The sequence below is a fragment of the Solanum stenotomum genome, chromosome 5 (assembly GCF_019186545.1).
Source record: "Solanum stenotomum isolate F172 chromosome 5, ASM1918654v1, whole genome shotgun sequence".
Classification (NCBI taxonomy): Eukaryota; Viridiplantae; Streptophyta; class Magnoliopsida; order Solanales; family Solanaceae; genus Solanum; species Solanum stenotomum.
In genome coordinates, this window is record NC_064286.1 from 61,502,858 (window position 1) to 61,518,793 (window position 15,936).

Below are 15,936 nucleotides of genomic sequence, written 5' to 3' on the forward strand. Positions count from 1 at the left end.
GATAGCTAGAAGATCAGCTAAACAAAAGAATGAGAGTTTCTTGGTCACCTTGGAATCAACTTCAAACATATGAATATTTAGTTTTGCTTGCCAAAACTTTAACTCATAATCGATCTTTAAGTCATAATGTCTCAAAACGAGGAGCTAAAAGTTTAAGGAGGCCATAGAGAGTTTTTTTTTTTCATTCCTTTATTTCGAACTTCATGAAGAACTCCAATCTATCTTTTCCTTGTTACAAACAAAAAGTGGAATGATATTCTAGTCATACACTTTCTTCGTTTTACGATTAACTTAGAATGAGTATTTTTAAAATTTATGTAACTTTGATCGTAATTGAAGTCCGTTTTTCCTGAAAAAAATGATTTTTTTTAAGCGTCTATCCACGTAAAGTCCAAGTACGCCTGCCCTCTTCAGAATCTATTTGTGGGAATATGTTGTTATTGTTTGGTTGTAATTGAAGTGATTAGTCTAAATCAGCATCCTAGAGGGGTTAACTGTATACAATTCATACTTCGAGGGGCAATGTGTAATTTTCAATTTCTTTGAAGTGAAAAAATCTCCTCGCCCGCGAAATGTCGAGGGTTTAGCAAACACTACACTTTTTACACTAAAATGGAGACAGCGAAAGACACCGTACAGCACGACGCCGTTTTGCCGGCCGGCGACGATGATACTCCGACGTTAAGCTCTCACTCTCTAGAAGCACTGAAAGAGTTCCTCGCCGAGCAGAGCCGAGCAGTTGAGGAAGCTTCGTCAGCTGCGGCGGAGGATGACGTGGCGCTGGTATCGGAGGATTGGCGGCTAAGCCAGTTCTGGTATAACCGCGAAACAGCTGAAACTGTCGCTAATGAAGTCCTCAATCTCTGCCGGTCGATTGATTCGCCGGCGATTGCCTGCATTGCTTGCCCCACACTATATGCTTATCTCAAGGTAAGGTGCTTTAATTAGGTGTATTTTAGTTGTAAAGCTTGTATAATTTAGAACTTTATGTTTAGATTTTCTTTCAAAAAGCTAGAAAAAATGAGTTGTTGAAGCTTTACCTTTACCATTTCAGATTCAATTAGTTGTTGAAACACAGCCACTGATATATGCTTAACTGATTGAGTGATGGAACTATACGAGTTTAATAGATTTTGTTATGATGGATGGTCAATATAAGCTGGATTTTCGATATGAGAAAAAGATGTTAACTAAGGATAAACTTGACGAAAAGAGATAGTTTGGTACCTAACATATATAGCATCAGAGGTATTTTGAGGAAGGGAGTTTATTAATATATGTAGTATTAGAGCTAGTTCATTAACTTTGTTTGCCGATTTCATATCCAGAAAAGAGTTATGCTAGGTGGAGCTGTCATGTCGTGTATAAATATCATATGTTGTGTCTTTCATTCTCTCGATGTGGATTTGTGCATTTGTTTTTTGGGTTTAGCTGGTTCCAAAAGCAGTTGGTTTGGTTTTAAAACCAAACACGGATGTTAAATTATTTCACCATTGCGGGGAGGTTGCGTGCAAAAGTAATAAACACATGAGAAACAGAAATTCTTTTCAAAAGCTTACGTTTGACTTGTTCTGTGTACATTTGTCTATATTCCCTTGAGGTTCTATTTATATCTCTATTACATCTTCATATTTGTCTGTAAATTATTTGCAAGTTCAATTGCGGATTGTATAAGAAATTTATATTTTGTGTCATGTTCTTTCAAGCATGATATTGTACTATTAAAAGTACTTGTGAAGGAACGTTTTTCTTACATTTTCCTCTCCTCAAGGGCTACTTATAGTAACTTTTGTTTTGTTCTGATGAAGTATTTTTAGTAACTTAACTTGGAAAGTTGGCAAGACTAAAGCATAATACAATTCATCACTTTTCTTTAATGTAGCTTTTGTATCCAGTTCTATGTTATTCTTCTTTTTCAAAGTTAGTAGGTTCATAGCCCATTGCCAGATTGTCGCTTTAGTTTGGAACTTGAGTGTACTCAATTGTTTATCTGATCTTTAGTTATTCATGGTGAACTATATTTTCCAACTTCTTATGCTTTGTTTTATGCATGCGGTCTCAGAAAATTGACCCTAATGCACCTGCACAAATTCTCGAGTATGACAAACGGTTTGAACAGTATGGAAGTGAGTTCACATTCTACGACTACAACCTACCAGAAGATCTTCCTTCTTCAATGAAACACTCATATCCAATAATTGTTGCAGATCCTCCTTACCTGGTGAGAACTGATATATGCTGTATACTGAAGTGGTTCTATGATAATTAAAGAGTATACTTTTTTTACTGTATTTCACTTTTACTTGCGACTAATTTGATTTCTGAAGTTCCCTATGTACTATATATCTAAATATAAATTGTCCTCTTATATTCAGAATTGCCTACAGTCGAAGAGCATCCATTGCTCAAGTATGGGCTTCTCACCTTTGGATGGGATGATATATGAAAAAAATGCATAGTTTGCATGAAAGTATCCCAAATCTTGACTGTTTCATAGTCTGGCATGCAAGTTTTTAAGTGAACCTTATTCTTACCCTTCTCTTTCCTTCTCACAATTTGGTCATCTTAATTTCAAATGTTATTCTCTTCTATCATAAAAATTCACCTATTAATCTCATGCTTCTTTTCAATTTCTATATTAATGAGAAAATTCTTGCTTGCCTTGATTGTTCATTTTTCTGATTTGTTATTCTTCAGTGCAATAGGGATATCTTAATGTTTTAGTTGGAAAATGCTCATCAACATTCGTTATAAAAAAAATGCTCATAAACATTGCTTTTATCTTATGTCTCTTGCTTTTTGTTTTCTTTATCTGCATTGTCTTTACCTTTTATTAATGTACATTTCAAAGGGCAGCATGGATTACTTCTAAACCTCAAGGTCCCTCTCTCTCTCTCTCTCATATGCAAGGATTCAGCTTAAAAAGAACCTGAAGATAGGCTTGTCTGAAATGGACCTTTAGAGCATCTTAAGCTATATTAGAAGGCTGTTTTTAACCTAGAAATGGATCGATACCTCTCGTTCAGTTAACCTCTTTTATCTCTGTTAGGAAACTATCTCCTTATGCACTGTCGTGACAATGAAGATGAATTATTCCCATTACTTTGTCTTGTGCAAGTTTGACATTCGTCTGATGATTCGTTCAATACCTTTTTTCTTTTATGTTTCAGAGTGAGGAATGCTATGATAGTGAATCAATCGCATCATTGTCATTACTCATTAGTTGTCTTGTGCGATTTTGACATTTATGCAATGATTTATTCAAATATCTTCTCTTTTTTCTTTTTTAAAATTTCAGAGTCAGGAATGCTTAGAGAAAGTTGCTAAAACAATTTCTTTTCTCACGAAACCAGGACAAGCCTACTTGCTTTTACTCACAGGTACATACTAAATTTTATGCAGTGTTTTACGACTTGGTCTCCCGTCGGCTATCGTTCCTCATGTTAATGGTCATTGAATCTAGTTGTGGTTTTTTAAGGATCATTAAACAATGAATCCAGTTATCTCTGCCTGTGTTCATTCTTCATGGTTGTCATCAAGCTGCTTACTAATTTTATTAGTTGCAAATATTATGTTGATAAAAAAGTTGAAACCATCAAATGAGTTAGCATCAAGGTTTATCAATTTTCAGACGCCTCCTAAGCAAAAAGAGGAAGAACTTTTTTTTAAAGCAGAACAGAGTGATAATGCTACTGAAGAAATGAAAGGAGAAAGAGCAGAGAAAATGAAGAAGGGGATATCCTGTCTGTAAAATAACCAGAGTAAATATGCCTCGAATGTCATTTCACTTCTCTTTCTCTTTTGGACATGCAGGTGAAGTGCAAAGTGGTAGGGCTTCCGAGCTCTTGGGTTTACGTCCATGTTCTTTTAGGCCAGATCACTCCAGCAAACTAGGCAATGAATTTCGACTGTTTACAAATTATGACCCAGGGACAAGGCTAGGTGGCTGGGAGCAGGTGTAACAAATACTTCTCCAAAGAAACCGTAGGTTGGCATTGGTTTGTAAGAGAAGTTCTTTCGAACATACTTCAAATCTACACATCCTTCCATGGAATATTATCTCAAAATCTTCTTCAGTTACCTAAACATACCTGAAAGAGCACAAAATATTACTATGATTATATAGTTGTATGTATTCTGGTTTCGCATTGAGTTGCTCGTTTCTTTCTATGGGAAAACCTTCTGAGAAACGACTGCTTACTCCTTTAAATTACTCGTGTATTTGCAATTGCCATGCTCAATTTGTTGCACAGTTTAGTTACATTCAGGTTGGTTTCTTATTCATTGATTGTGAAGGTCTTTAAAGAAGAAGCTAACTTGATTGTATTGTACAAACGATGGTACTCTTACATAATATCAGCTTGCAGGGGCGGAGCCAGCATACTGTTAGGGGGTTCATCTGAACACCCTTTGACGTTAAAAATATTTTTTATGTATATAGTAGATGTTGACCCCTTTGATTAGTTCGTGTGTTTACTTTTTCAGATTTTGAAGCCTCTTTTTAAAATTTTTGGCTCCGCCACTATCAACTTGTATCTGTCTTTTGGTTCTTTTGCAGTATCATTGGGACACGAGGGTGGTTCTAATAACATGCCAAGATTGAGCTTTATCGAACACACTTGTGAGTTATGAGCTGACCATTCTATCGAAAGAGCGTTCATGAATATATTTTTACTAACCTTCTATAGCAAAATTTGTGAACAATTAAATTAGTGTAACTTTTCAATTTTTCCAATGTGTGCATCTACATCTTTTTCTTTTTTTTTTTTTGCAAAATTTCCTAAATCAAGGACAAAATATAAACCATAGCTTCAAATTATTATATTTGTGCAAGTTTTTATGTATATTTCTTTACTAGTTAGATAAAAATCATGAAGCTGAAAAATTAATCAAATTATCTACAGAATTTTTTGCGAAAAAAACACCCCAAGAATATCCAATTTTCTGTGGGAAGAAATATTTTAGAAGAAAAATATGTTTGTCAATATAGAGAGATATAAAAGGAAAAATTTTAAATATAAAAATCTAGCTTATTAGGTAACCCAATAATTATTAAAAGACCATTTTTGTAAATAAAAAAAAATATAACTGGGGTATTTATTACCAATTTGTCCTCCAGAATTCTATGTATTCCGCTCAAGGTTGGAATAGAAATTAAACCCTAATTTCATTATTATAAATAGGGTGTTACCGCCTCTTTTTTTTTTTAGCTATCCTTCTAGCAATTTCTTCAATGTCTCATCAAAAGCCTTTTCCTTGCCTTAAGAAGACATTCTTTGACAATTTTTTTCCATCAAAAGCTGAAGAAGAAGCTTGCAAACTTAACAACACTCCACATCTAGTGACTCGAGAACTACTTGAGATAAGAGACATATTCCCTCCCCCGAAAATTGATTTGAAAACCCCCTGACAGATCAAGAAAAAGATTACTCGGGACGAGATCGTTTTAGGAAAGGTGGTGATTCCATTTTTCAAGACATTTGAGTACATTCTTCGATACTGGACGTTGGATACAACCAAAAGTCTGGAGGATGGGTACGGTGTGCTTGTTGACATGTGGGATGTAACTGAGGAGAATGCCCCTAAGAAGTATGCAGGTGAAAGTGTTTGCTTAAAGAAGTTGTACAATGATGACTTTTCTCTTATATGTATCGAATTGTTCAACGATCGCGGATTTGGCAATGGTGATGAAATTGGGCTATATTGGGATCCTAGATCTTCATGTTTAATGTTCAAATTACTTTCTCAGATTCGTGCTTAGCGAAAGGTCCAAGTCTTTTTGTTACCTCATTGGGATTAGTAAGGAAAAACCTTTCCCTTGCTTGTACTTTTCCCTTTTGGGATTTTTTTTATTTCCAATAAAAGTCTGCTAGTGTAACATTTCGGAAATTTGTAAACTAAACTAGTGTCTAACATGAAACTAGTAGGCTAAGTTAAAGCTTGACGTTTAGGGTTAGAGCCTTGAAAATACCTCCCCGTAACTTAAAATTCATGGTTCAGTGTTAGAATGTCAAAGCCTAAACCCCAAGGATCAGCCATGGGTCCTTAAGGAAAAACCTCAAAATTGTGACCTGGGCAGTGACCCACGAGGGCACCTACTCCTCGTAGGTCCACCCACGCCCCGTAGATGGGGGTCGTGGGTCAAGCCCCCCAAAATCAAGCTGCAGATCAATGAACCACGGACCTACAGGACGCCACGTGAGTCCATTTACGAATCGTGGGGCCTGGGTCGTAGGTCACACCTGAAACTGCCTTTTGGTAGTTAAGGTTAGGGGTCTTTTGGGGATTTCCTTTTTTATTAATGGTTATATGGTGTCGTTTGAAGCTTATTTTAAACACCTATATAAGTATTTTTCCCACCTAAAATATCTCATCTAAGATCATAATTCATAAATCCCCAAATCAAAATCAAATCCTCTAAAAATATCTTCTCTCTAGAAGAAAAAGAAGAAGAAGATCAAGTTAAGGCTTGAAGAATGAGGCTTTCTCACACGATTTTGTTGGATTTCTTCATCTAAGGTATGATAGTCTTTGATTCATGAAATGCTTTCATCCATGAAGCCCTCAAACTCTCAATTTCAAAGTAGGAAATTCTCCAAAATCTAGGGTTTTCACTCCAAGTAATGGATTCATTCTTAAAACGTTTTTAACGAATTATTTATCTTATATTATGATTGAATTGTTGTTTTATGATGGTTTTATGATAAAATCTCCCTTGAATCCATGAAATCCCAATTTGTGACTTTGTGATGTGGGTGAATTATAGTAAGATGAATACTATGAAATTGCAATTGTAGTAGTTTAGTTATTTCAATCATGTTATCATCCATGTCCAATGTAGTAATGCTAGATATGATTGGTTGAATGTGATCTATAGCCCTTGAAGGGCAAAACATGAGAATTAGCTATGTGTATGAGATTTGTATATATATAATTAGATTGCTTTGAGAGTAAAGTAACTACACTATAATCTAATTGTTGTGTTGATTGGATGATTATCCTCATATACACACTCAGGTATGAATATCATATAATGTGAAAGGTTTGTCACACATAGTGATGCTTAGGTTTGAAGACTAGTCTCACCTATTAAATCTAGGAGTTTTAGCATGAGTTTGTTGGATTAGTGTCAAAACACTCTTCTTTAATTATCAACTTAAGTCGAGACTTAATGTTAACTCAATGGGAATTATGCTTAGTACCGAGTGGATATTGACAATAAGATGGAAGCTCCTCCGTTAGTAGAGGGCGAGTTTCTAGAAGAAGTCTCATGAGATGGAAGCTCCTCCGTTAGTAGAAGGCGGCTTTCTAGAAACAATCTCATTTTTTCATAAACTATGTGCCCACATAGGTCTTTAGCTAATGGATCCACCTGAGCTAAGAGTATAGTTCTACCTTAGGCAATTAGGACAACCCCTTTCCGGTGTGGGGTAGACACCGAATTCCATGATTATGCTTTCATGGTCTATGTTGGTTAAAGCTAATCCCTTTATGATAAAATGAACTAGAACATGAGTTATGTATTATAGTTACTCAATAAGCTTTCCTTAGTGTGGGTAGGAGCATGAGATCTTATTCATACATTTCACAAGGATGCTTTGAGGGTATTTATGGTATGTTTTCATTATGATATAATGATCAATATGTTTAATATACTCATGTCTTATGCTTTTGCACTTATTTGTCATGATGATTCTTAAACTTGGTATCGTGCATAGTTTTCAATTAAAATGTCACTTTTTAGCATATTTTCATGGTTTTGTGCATCACTATCATACTTAGTGCATTTTTTTGTACTAACTCATATTTCCTCTACATTTTCTATAAGTGTGGGTCCCGATTCTTGAGGTGATATCCTTCTTGGTTGAAGCTTGGATTGACTATTCTCCTTGCTTATTGGTGAGTCCTCATGTTTGGTTCGAGGACGGACAATGATTTTCTAGTTTTATTCTTATACTTTCAATTGAGAACTATGTTGTTAAGGGCTGTGATACTATTTAAGACTTCTATTGTAATAGATGGCATTTTGAGGCAGATATAGACTTCCACTTCAATTTTATGAAAACTTCTTAAGGCTTGAAATGTATTTTACTCTTTATTGTTCTTTACTTATGTGATGAGATGCTAAGTGGCTTACACGATGCCTTTAGGGGCATTGTGTGCCATGTTATGTCTAGGGGGTACCCTTGTATCGTGACAGCTAGACACTTTATCTAGTGGTAAATTTGCTCAAAGATAAAAATAAAATATAGTTGTAATAGCTGAAGATTGAAATATTTGCACCTATGGAGTACGATGATTCTTCGAATTCCCAATTTAGTTTGTGCAATTCTTTTTTTTTATATATGTGGTTTTATTCTTTTTTGATTTAGATATGCCATTTCGCAAAACACTGATTTATTTTTCATGTAAGTTGCAAACAAGAATGGATACCTCCCTGATAAGTATGTGTTGAAAATAAATACACCTATTGATCAGTTGACTCCATTAAATAACTCTCTATAGTTATAACACCTCGGATTTGAAAAGGGCTAGAAAGGGAAAACGAAAAAAGTCCACGAACCTAAAATGAACCATTGACCCTTCAGGACACCCTAGACGGTCAGTGAATGATACCACGACCCGTTAATGACATCGTTGGACCGCCCAAGGCTGACCCTAGGTAGGGGTCACCTATACAGTGCCCTAGACGATCTGTGGTGACTTAGACGACCCGTCGAGTGGGTCGTCAAGTCACCTAGTCAGAGAGGGTTTCATCCCAGTCGTTGTTAAGGACCACAAACGTCCAAACGGATCGTGAAGCTTCACACGGACCGTGAAGGATACTTATCAGACTTATGATTTTAGGTCAACCTTAAAAGATCATATATTTCAGCACAAAATGAATTAGGTGGTCCATTACTTATCAAATTAAAGGTCTTTGAGTCCGCTTTCTAATGCCGCCCAATTTTTCTAATTTCGAGCCCGAAGTAAAAAGTTATGCCGTTTTTAGTGAAGCCATGTCAGGCATGACATCTTCACGACCCACTTGACGGGCCATTATGATTTAGACGGGCCGTGAAGGCCCTTGTGGGAGGCATTTCAACAGTTTTAGGTAAGGGTCATATGAGGTTTTTTCCAATTATTTTAACCCAATACTATGTCGTTTTATCTTCTACCCTAGGACTTATGTAAACATTTTTACCCCCAAAATCACCCAATTCAATTCATTCTCCTAAATTCCCTACACTTGACCAAATCCATCCTCTCCAAAAAATCTTTTCTCTAGATCAGGGAAAAAGAGGAAGACAAGGTTCTTCAAGTTCAAGTCTCCTTTCTTCATCATTAATTAGGGCTTCAATCAAGGTATGTATGGAGTTCATAAATGGGTTCAATTCACCTATTGAACCCCCAAAGTTTCTTAAATTCTCTAATTCAATTTTTCAAGATTTGATCAGATTTTCACTCAATTCCTCACGGGGTCTATTTGTATGGATCCAATTGCTTTATTATGATCTTATTTTGATGATTTGAGCTTAATTACATATTTTTCAACCAATTGCATGTGAACTCATGTATTGATATATGAATTTTGACTATGAACTCTAATTTACATGAATTTATGAAGAAGCTTTGAAAGATGAAAGATGAAAGATGAAAGATGAAAGATGAATTTATGAAGAAGCTTGAAACTATGAATATGTTTTATGAAATTATGCATGATTTTATGAAAGTAATTCTTATGACTCAAGTAAGCTTATAAATGAAGGTATTTATATGAATAATGAAGCTTGACCACATGACATGAATGATATCTAGATTTTCCCTCAATGTTTTTCGGGCTATTTTTCTAAACTAGGTATTGCTTAATATGATATCCGGTTATGTCATTAATGATTATAGATCACGCCTTCAACACTTTCCATTAGTAGTAGGGCATCTCTAGCATGAAGTGAAGGACTATGTGCCTTAAAAGCTATTATGAAAAGATCACGGATGGTGAAAAGTTTTCTCACGCATGGTCTAAAGAGCTATCCTATGATGTTTCTAGCTTGGATGAATATCTTAATTGTACTTTTCCATGGATGATACGACAATCAACAAATACCCATGTCCCAATCACTTTTCTTATGTTGTATTATATGGCTTATTGAGACAAATGTTAGACTTTCGCTTTGATTCAAAAACTCTTTTATATGAAATACTATCTTTTGAGCTCTTTAAATTCTATTATTTTGTATGATGCATGCTAAGTGGCTTGTGTAGGGGCATATACGTCATGTCACGTCTAGGGTGTACTTTGGATCGTGACAATAGTAAGTTACAAATTCCACTAAATAGCTCATTATAGTAAAAAATGAAGAGTTATGTATTCTTGAATGAAGTGGGAGTTATAGGATAAAAGGTGATGCAATTATTGAATGAATAAGAGTTACAAGTCTCAACCTTGTCTTGTAAAAGGGAGGATTTGGGATCATCAAAAGACAATAAAAACACAAGAAGTGAGTTCCTTAGATAAAAAGTGTAGTCGTTGTGAAAAATAATACAAGACTCCATAGTGATATTATAGGAAATTGCTTAGGCAATTGATGGTGATAACGCTCGATCCTAGAAGACAAATGTATGTATTATTCTGCATAAATCTCAGAGTATAAATCCTTCATTGGTATCAGAGCAGGGTTTATTAGATGTGTTTATCTATTAACCATTGCATGATTAAAATATAATGATAAGTGGATTTTCGATTTTATAGTACTAGATAACTTATCGACGCTTCGCCTGATAATCCATGACCTCATTAAAATTATGAATGATCATTTTCTAATATCCGAATACTATAAATTTGGATATTTCGCACATATTAAGAACTTGAAAGATTGTAAAATTCTTGCTCCTTAGTGAATTTATCTTCTACATATTTTCAATTATAATATTTGTTATATGATATAATTAGCTTCTCTATATGAATGATTTTTTATATATAAGTCAACTATCACTTTCTTTATAGAAGAAATACATAATCACCCCATCAAACTTAGATCCTTTTTTGAAGGAGACACCTTAAGTTTGCGAAGGTCCTATTATCCCACGAAACCATTTAAATCCACAATAAATACATCATTTTGACCCATTTTCACGGCAATTGTAACTTCACACTAGAAAGGCGCGTGAAAGGGTAAAATTGCAGCCCCAAACCAATGGAAAACTGACACATGGCATTGTTAAACCATAGTGAAAAGAGACCCACGTTTCTTCTTCCCCAAACCACCATTAATGATTTTTGAGAGCTTTTCTCAACAACAAAAGTTGGTTCTTTACTACACAAAGCGAATCTCTTTATTGTATACTCTATCATCAAGTTCTAGCAATCCATCTTAAGATCTTTTATTAGAAAAATCTACTTAACAACGACATAATACTTGGTCAATTTAGCACCTCATTTACCTTTCACCAAAGAAATTTGAACCCATTTCCGTTATATAGTTTCCCAAGATCAGAAGTATCAAAGAATCTACTCATACAAATTCAAAAAAAATGAGAAATTCACTTATAGAACTCAAAGCTAGTCTTGATTTCGGAATACCCACAAAGCTAAAATGGATTAAACTAATTTTTGGAGAAAAAAATTGAAATCAAACACCAAATAAACAACAAAAACACTGAAAAATAACACACAAAGCTTACATAAATATATATTTACAAAGAAATTTTTTTTAAAAAATCTTTTGAAGTGAAGTAAATCGAAAGAATTGGGAAAAGGAATTGGAAAAGATGAACATGAATTTTTCTAAAAAAGGTTTAAGGGTTAAAATGTGAGTGAGTTAGGGTTTTACCCGACCCACTATTAAACAAGTAAGAAAAAAAAATATTTGGGGGTGAAATACACGCACGAATTATGAGATTGCAAATATTATAAAAATAGTGTATTTAAAATTGTTGGAAGTAGTTGGATGGGGTAATAAGACCACCGCAAATTTTAGGTGTCTACTTCAAAAAAAGGGTACAAGTTTGATGGGATAATTATGTATTTTCTCTTCTTTATATTTTGGTACATGTGCATGCAAAGTATAAAATATGCAATTTGATGGCCTATTATTCATTCCTTAGTCAATAGCAACTAATTTTTCTTGTTCTTTCATGTCATTGTCCATAAAGACCCCTAAATATGTCATAATAAATTTATCAAGTGAAAGACATCAACCAATTATATTCTCAAATGTGTGTTCCTTGATTATTCTAGAGCTAGTAAATCATAAAGATCTCATCAATTTCTTAAAAACTTTTTTAATCATATTTTAAGAACTGGAATATTTTGAAATACATTATTTTTGAAAAAAAAAACATAAAGAATTATAAACAAATCAAGTCACGTGTTTGTTATTCGGGGATGGAGGGGGTGGGGGAGACTAACTGGGAAAAACTATAGGAAATAAAAACAATTACAAGTAATTAGGAGAATCAAGAAAGGTTACAAGTAGCAATAGTTTTAATAATTGAGCCTCTCCGAGTTGTTCTTGTATTAATCATTAACAAAGAATAGAAAAGTAGTAATTCAAACATTTAAACTTTTCTAAATAAAGAATGTGAAAGGTTAAGAAGCAACATGTGATAACATCTATCTGTATGTCTGTCTGTCTATCTATCCATCCATCCATCCATCCATCTATCTATTTATCTATCAACTTTTTCAAATCCAAAGAGGTGAATTTTTGGATGAGTTGTGACATTTCTAAAGGGTCGTGACTTTTCTGAAGAGTCGTGCCTTTTCTGGTAAGGCACAATAAGCATATATTCTTACTACCTTTGTTGGTTACAAATAAGGGATTTCCCCCTCATTTTTAAAGTACGATTTTTTTTTTAAGTTTTCTATTCTTCTTCTTCTTAAAACACCCTATTTAGTACATATTCTATATTTACTAATATTATAATATAAAATATATTAAAATAAGACGCATTTTTACATTGAAGGATTGTGACTTTTCCAAAGGGTTGTGATTTTTCCAAAGAGTTGTGACTTTTTAGAAGGTTCGTTACTTTTCCAATGAGTTGTAACTCTTTTGAAGGACTGTGACTTTTCCGAAGGGTTGTGACTTTTATGATAAGGCACAATAAACATGTGTTCATACAACCATTTATTGACTATAAATAGAGGAATTCTCTTACATTTTTAAACCACAAATTTTCTATGTTTTCTGTTCTTCTTCTTCTTAACACTAGATTTAGTACATATTCTATATTTCATACTAAATTTTTAAAACAACTTTATAGACCATTGGTCTGATTTATTGATTCTCTCAAAGAAGTTGGATTAGTACTAATTTCAAAAGTATTAGCCCAAATCCTACAAATTATAAAATATATAAAAAAAATAACCTTTTCACATTAAAGGATTGTGACTTTTTTGATGAGTTATGACCGGGAACGGACCCACATAGAGTCGTCGGGTGCTACAACACCCATTAATCTCTTTTTGAAATATATATATAAATTAAGAGGTATTTGTATAAAATGAACATAGAGCACCCAATGAACAAATGATTTGGCTGGTTCTTTGGCTCTTGGATGGGTGCTTAAGGCTTTTTAGTGTTGTGGAGCCTGACTTCGAATCTCATTGTTAACGCCTTTGCCACTTTCAAAGCACCCAGAACCTCTGGTTATGACTTTTCCATGTTGGGCAAACTTTACAAAATTTTGGAGATATGATTAATACAACAATATTTCAATTCCCAATAAAATATATTAATAGTACAAGTACCTTATCAAGTTATTCTCTCTTTGCTTCTCTTCCTCAATTTTGATTCCATCAAGAATGCTCAAAAAGCCCTAACCAAAAACAAAAAAGTAATTCAATACAAATTATAAAGGATAAAATTTTACTATTCATTGAATAAAACACTAACGTAAGTTGTTGGACAAATGTGATTACATAAGGAAAAAGCCCAAAAAAGAAGTAGATACGAACCAAAAAAAAATCATGATTGTGATCGGTTCTTTTAACTTGTTGAATGGAGGAAAAAAACAACAAGGAGATTATAGTTTTGTTTCTTTTTTTTTTTGTGAAGATCCAAAGTAGACTTCCAAGGAATTATGGGTGAAATATAGAGTCGGTGATTACATATCAAGGAAGAATTATCGCTCAACCTAAAAAAAAATTATTCATTTTTTGTCATTTTATTTTCAACTGTAATTTTATTGTTTATGTGATATATTACACCAACATATTGATTATTGAATAAGTAAATCACTAATATACTAGCGTCCTCAAAAATCTAGTAATGAAAAATGTCACAATATAAAAAACATGATTTAAAAATAACAATTATTCTATGACATTTTTAAGTAACGGGTTGCTATAAATGGATTCGGGTTGGACATTTTATCAAAGACCCGACCCGGAAAACAGGAGTATATATATATAAAAGGTACTCTTGAGTTCTACACTCTACCTGAAGAAAAATTGGAAATCTCTAAAGAAGAAGAAAAAACTAAGAGCGAAAATGAGACCAAATATTGTTTCTGAGGTATTGTTTTTCTCAATATTACTATACTTAGATCTAGAAATTGTTCATATTGTATGTATTGAAATGTCAATGTAGATGCTAGGGTTCTGATTGAAGTTAGGAATTTGGTGAGGTTTTAAGTATGTAGTGAAAATGCTTGATTTTTGAGTTTTGAATCTCTGATCATGTTATTTTTGGAGAAATAGAGTAAATTGAGGTTAATTTTTGGCTTCATTTGGAAATTATAGTGATTTTCATGATGGGGAAGTTAGAAAAGTGGTGTGGTTTTAAAGGTGTTGAGAAAATGCTTGATTTTTGAATTCTGAAGCGCTGATCATGTTATTTTTGGAGAATAGAGTAAATTGAGGTTAATTTTTAGCTTCATTTGGAAATTCTAGTGATTTTCATGATGGGGAAGTTAGAAAAGTAGTGGGTGTAGTGGAAATGCTTGATTTTTTATTCTGAATCTTTGATCATGTTATTTATGGAGAAATAGAGTAAATTGAGGTTGTTATTTTAGCTTCATATGGAAATTATAGTGATTTTCATGATGGGAGAGTTAGAAAAGTAGTGGCTTGATTTTTTATTTTGAATTTCTGATCATGCATTTATGGAGAAATAGAGTAAATAGAGGTTTTTTTTAGCTTCATTTGGAAATTATATGGGATTTTTCATGATGGGTAAGTTAGAAAAAGTACTGGGGTTTTAAAGATGTAGTGAAAATGCTTGATTTCTGAATTCTGAATTCTGAATCTCGGATCATTTTTATGGAGAAATGGAGTAAATTGAGGTAATTTTTTTAGCTTCATATGAAAGATTTTCATGACAAGGAAGTTAGTTTTCATTTTTGGTCATTTATTAAGGGACTACTTTTGGGAAATGGGGGTACTCTGTTGACTTTATGTAACTGCAACGCATGCCACGTAATATGATGATACAATTGGAAATTAATGTGATTTATGAATGAATATGTATTGATGATTTCCAGTAGAGAAAATCTGTAATGATGGGGGAAAGGCCGCAAAGTTCCTCCCCTTATTGCATAAAGCTTTTAAACTTGTGCCTCAACAAGTACGATCAATTTCAGATGTTGTTACAAAAATGTTTGATTTCCCAGTAGGGAAGATCTGTAATGATAGTGGAAAAGCTGCAAAGTTCCTCTCCTTTCATTGCATAAAGTTTTTAGGCTTATGCCTCAGCTAGTATGATCGATTTCAGATGTTGTTGCAAAGTTCCCGAAAATTTTATTCAATAACTGTGTTTACTTCTTTATATTCTAGTAGTGATATAAGTGCTTATGTCACTGCAAGGCTGTCACAACAATGATCTTTATATCTCTTTTGGAGAATGGTTATTCCTCTTGTATTTGTTAACATTTATTCCTTTAAGTGATTCATTAGATAGTAATAGATTAGCCAGTGATTTCTTTTTTCGTCCAGTCTGTTCTTTTTATTAC

General features: G+C 33.6%; 3 protein-coding genes across 4 annotated transcripts in view; 2 read left to right on the forward strand and 1 right to left on the reverse strand.

Annotated features, from left to right (window-relative positions):
• The window catches only part of LOC125864938 (rhomboid-like protein 15), a 71,920-nt gene that overhangs the window by 50,537 nt on the left and 5,447 nt on the right, over positions 1-15,936 (forward strand). For both annotated transcript variants that reach the window (XM_049545073.1, XM_049545072.1), the window contains exon 2: positions 14,471-14,501. In XM_049545073.1, the coding sequence (XP_049401030.1) occupies positions 14,478-14,501 (24 nt within the window). In that variant the 5' untranslated portion in view covers positions 14,471-14,477. The remainder of the gene's footprint in view (positions 1-14,470; positions 14,502-15,936) is intronic.
• The window catches only part of LOC125864940 (tropinone reductase 1), a 116,426-nt gene that overhangs the window by 20,683 nt on the left and 79,807 nt on the right, over positions 1-15,936 (reverse strand). The window lies entirely within an intron of this gene.
• LOC125864941 (uncharacterized) lies at positions 562-4,190 on the forward strand. The gene is made up of 4 exons (XM_049545076.1): positions 562-930; positions 2,063-2,221; positions 3,299-3,380; positions 3,814-4,190. The coding sequence occupies exons 1-4, from the start codon at positions 613-615 to the stop codon at positions 3,960-3,962; spliced, it is 708 nt and encodes a 235-aa protein (XP_049401033.1). The 5' UTR covers positions 562-612; the 3' UTR covers positions 3,963-4,190.

What these genes read in the sequence shown, in the direction of transcription:
- LOC125864941 (XM_049545076.1), top strand. Translation starts at nt 613, where the DNA reads ATGGAGACAGCGAAAGACACCGTACAGCACGACGCCGTTTTGCCGGCC. An exon ending in CACTATATGCTTATCTCAAG is followed by an intron (nt 931 to 2,062) that starts GTAAGGTGCTTT and finishes ATGCGGTCTCAG; the next exon opens with AAAATTGACCCTAATGCACC. An exon ending in TTGCAGATCCTCCTTACCTG is followed by an intron (nt 2,222 to 3,298) that starts GTGAGAACTGAT and finishes TTAAAATTTCAG; the next exon opens with AGTCAGGAATGCTTAGAGAA.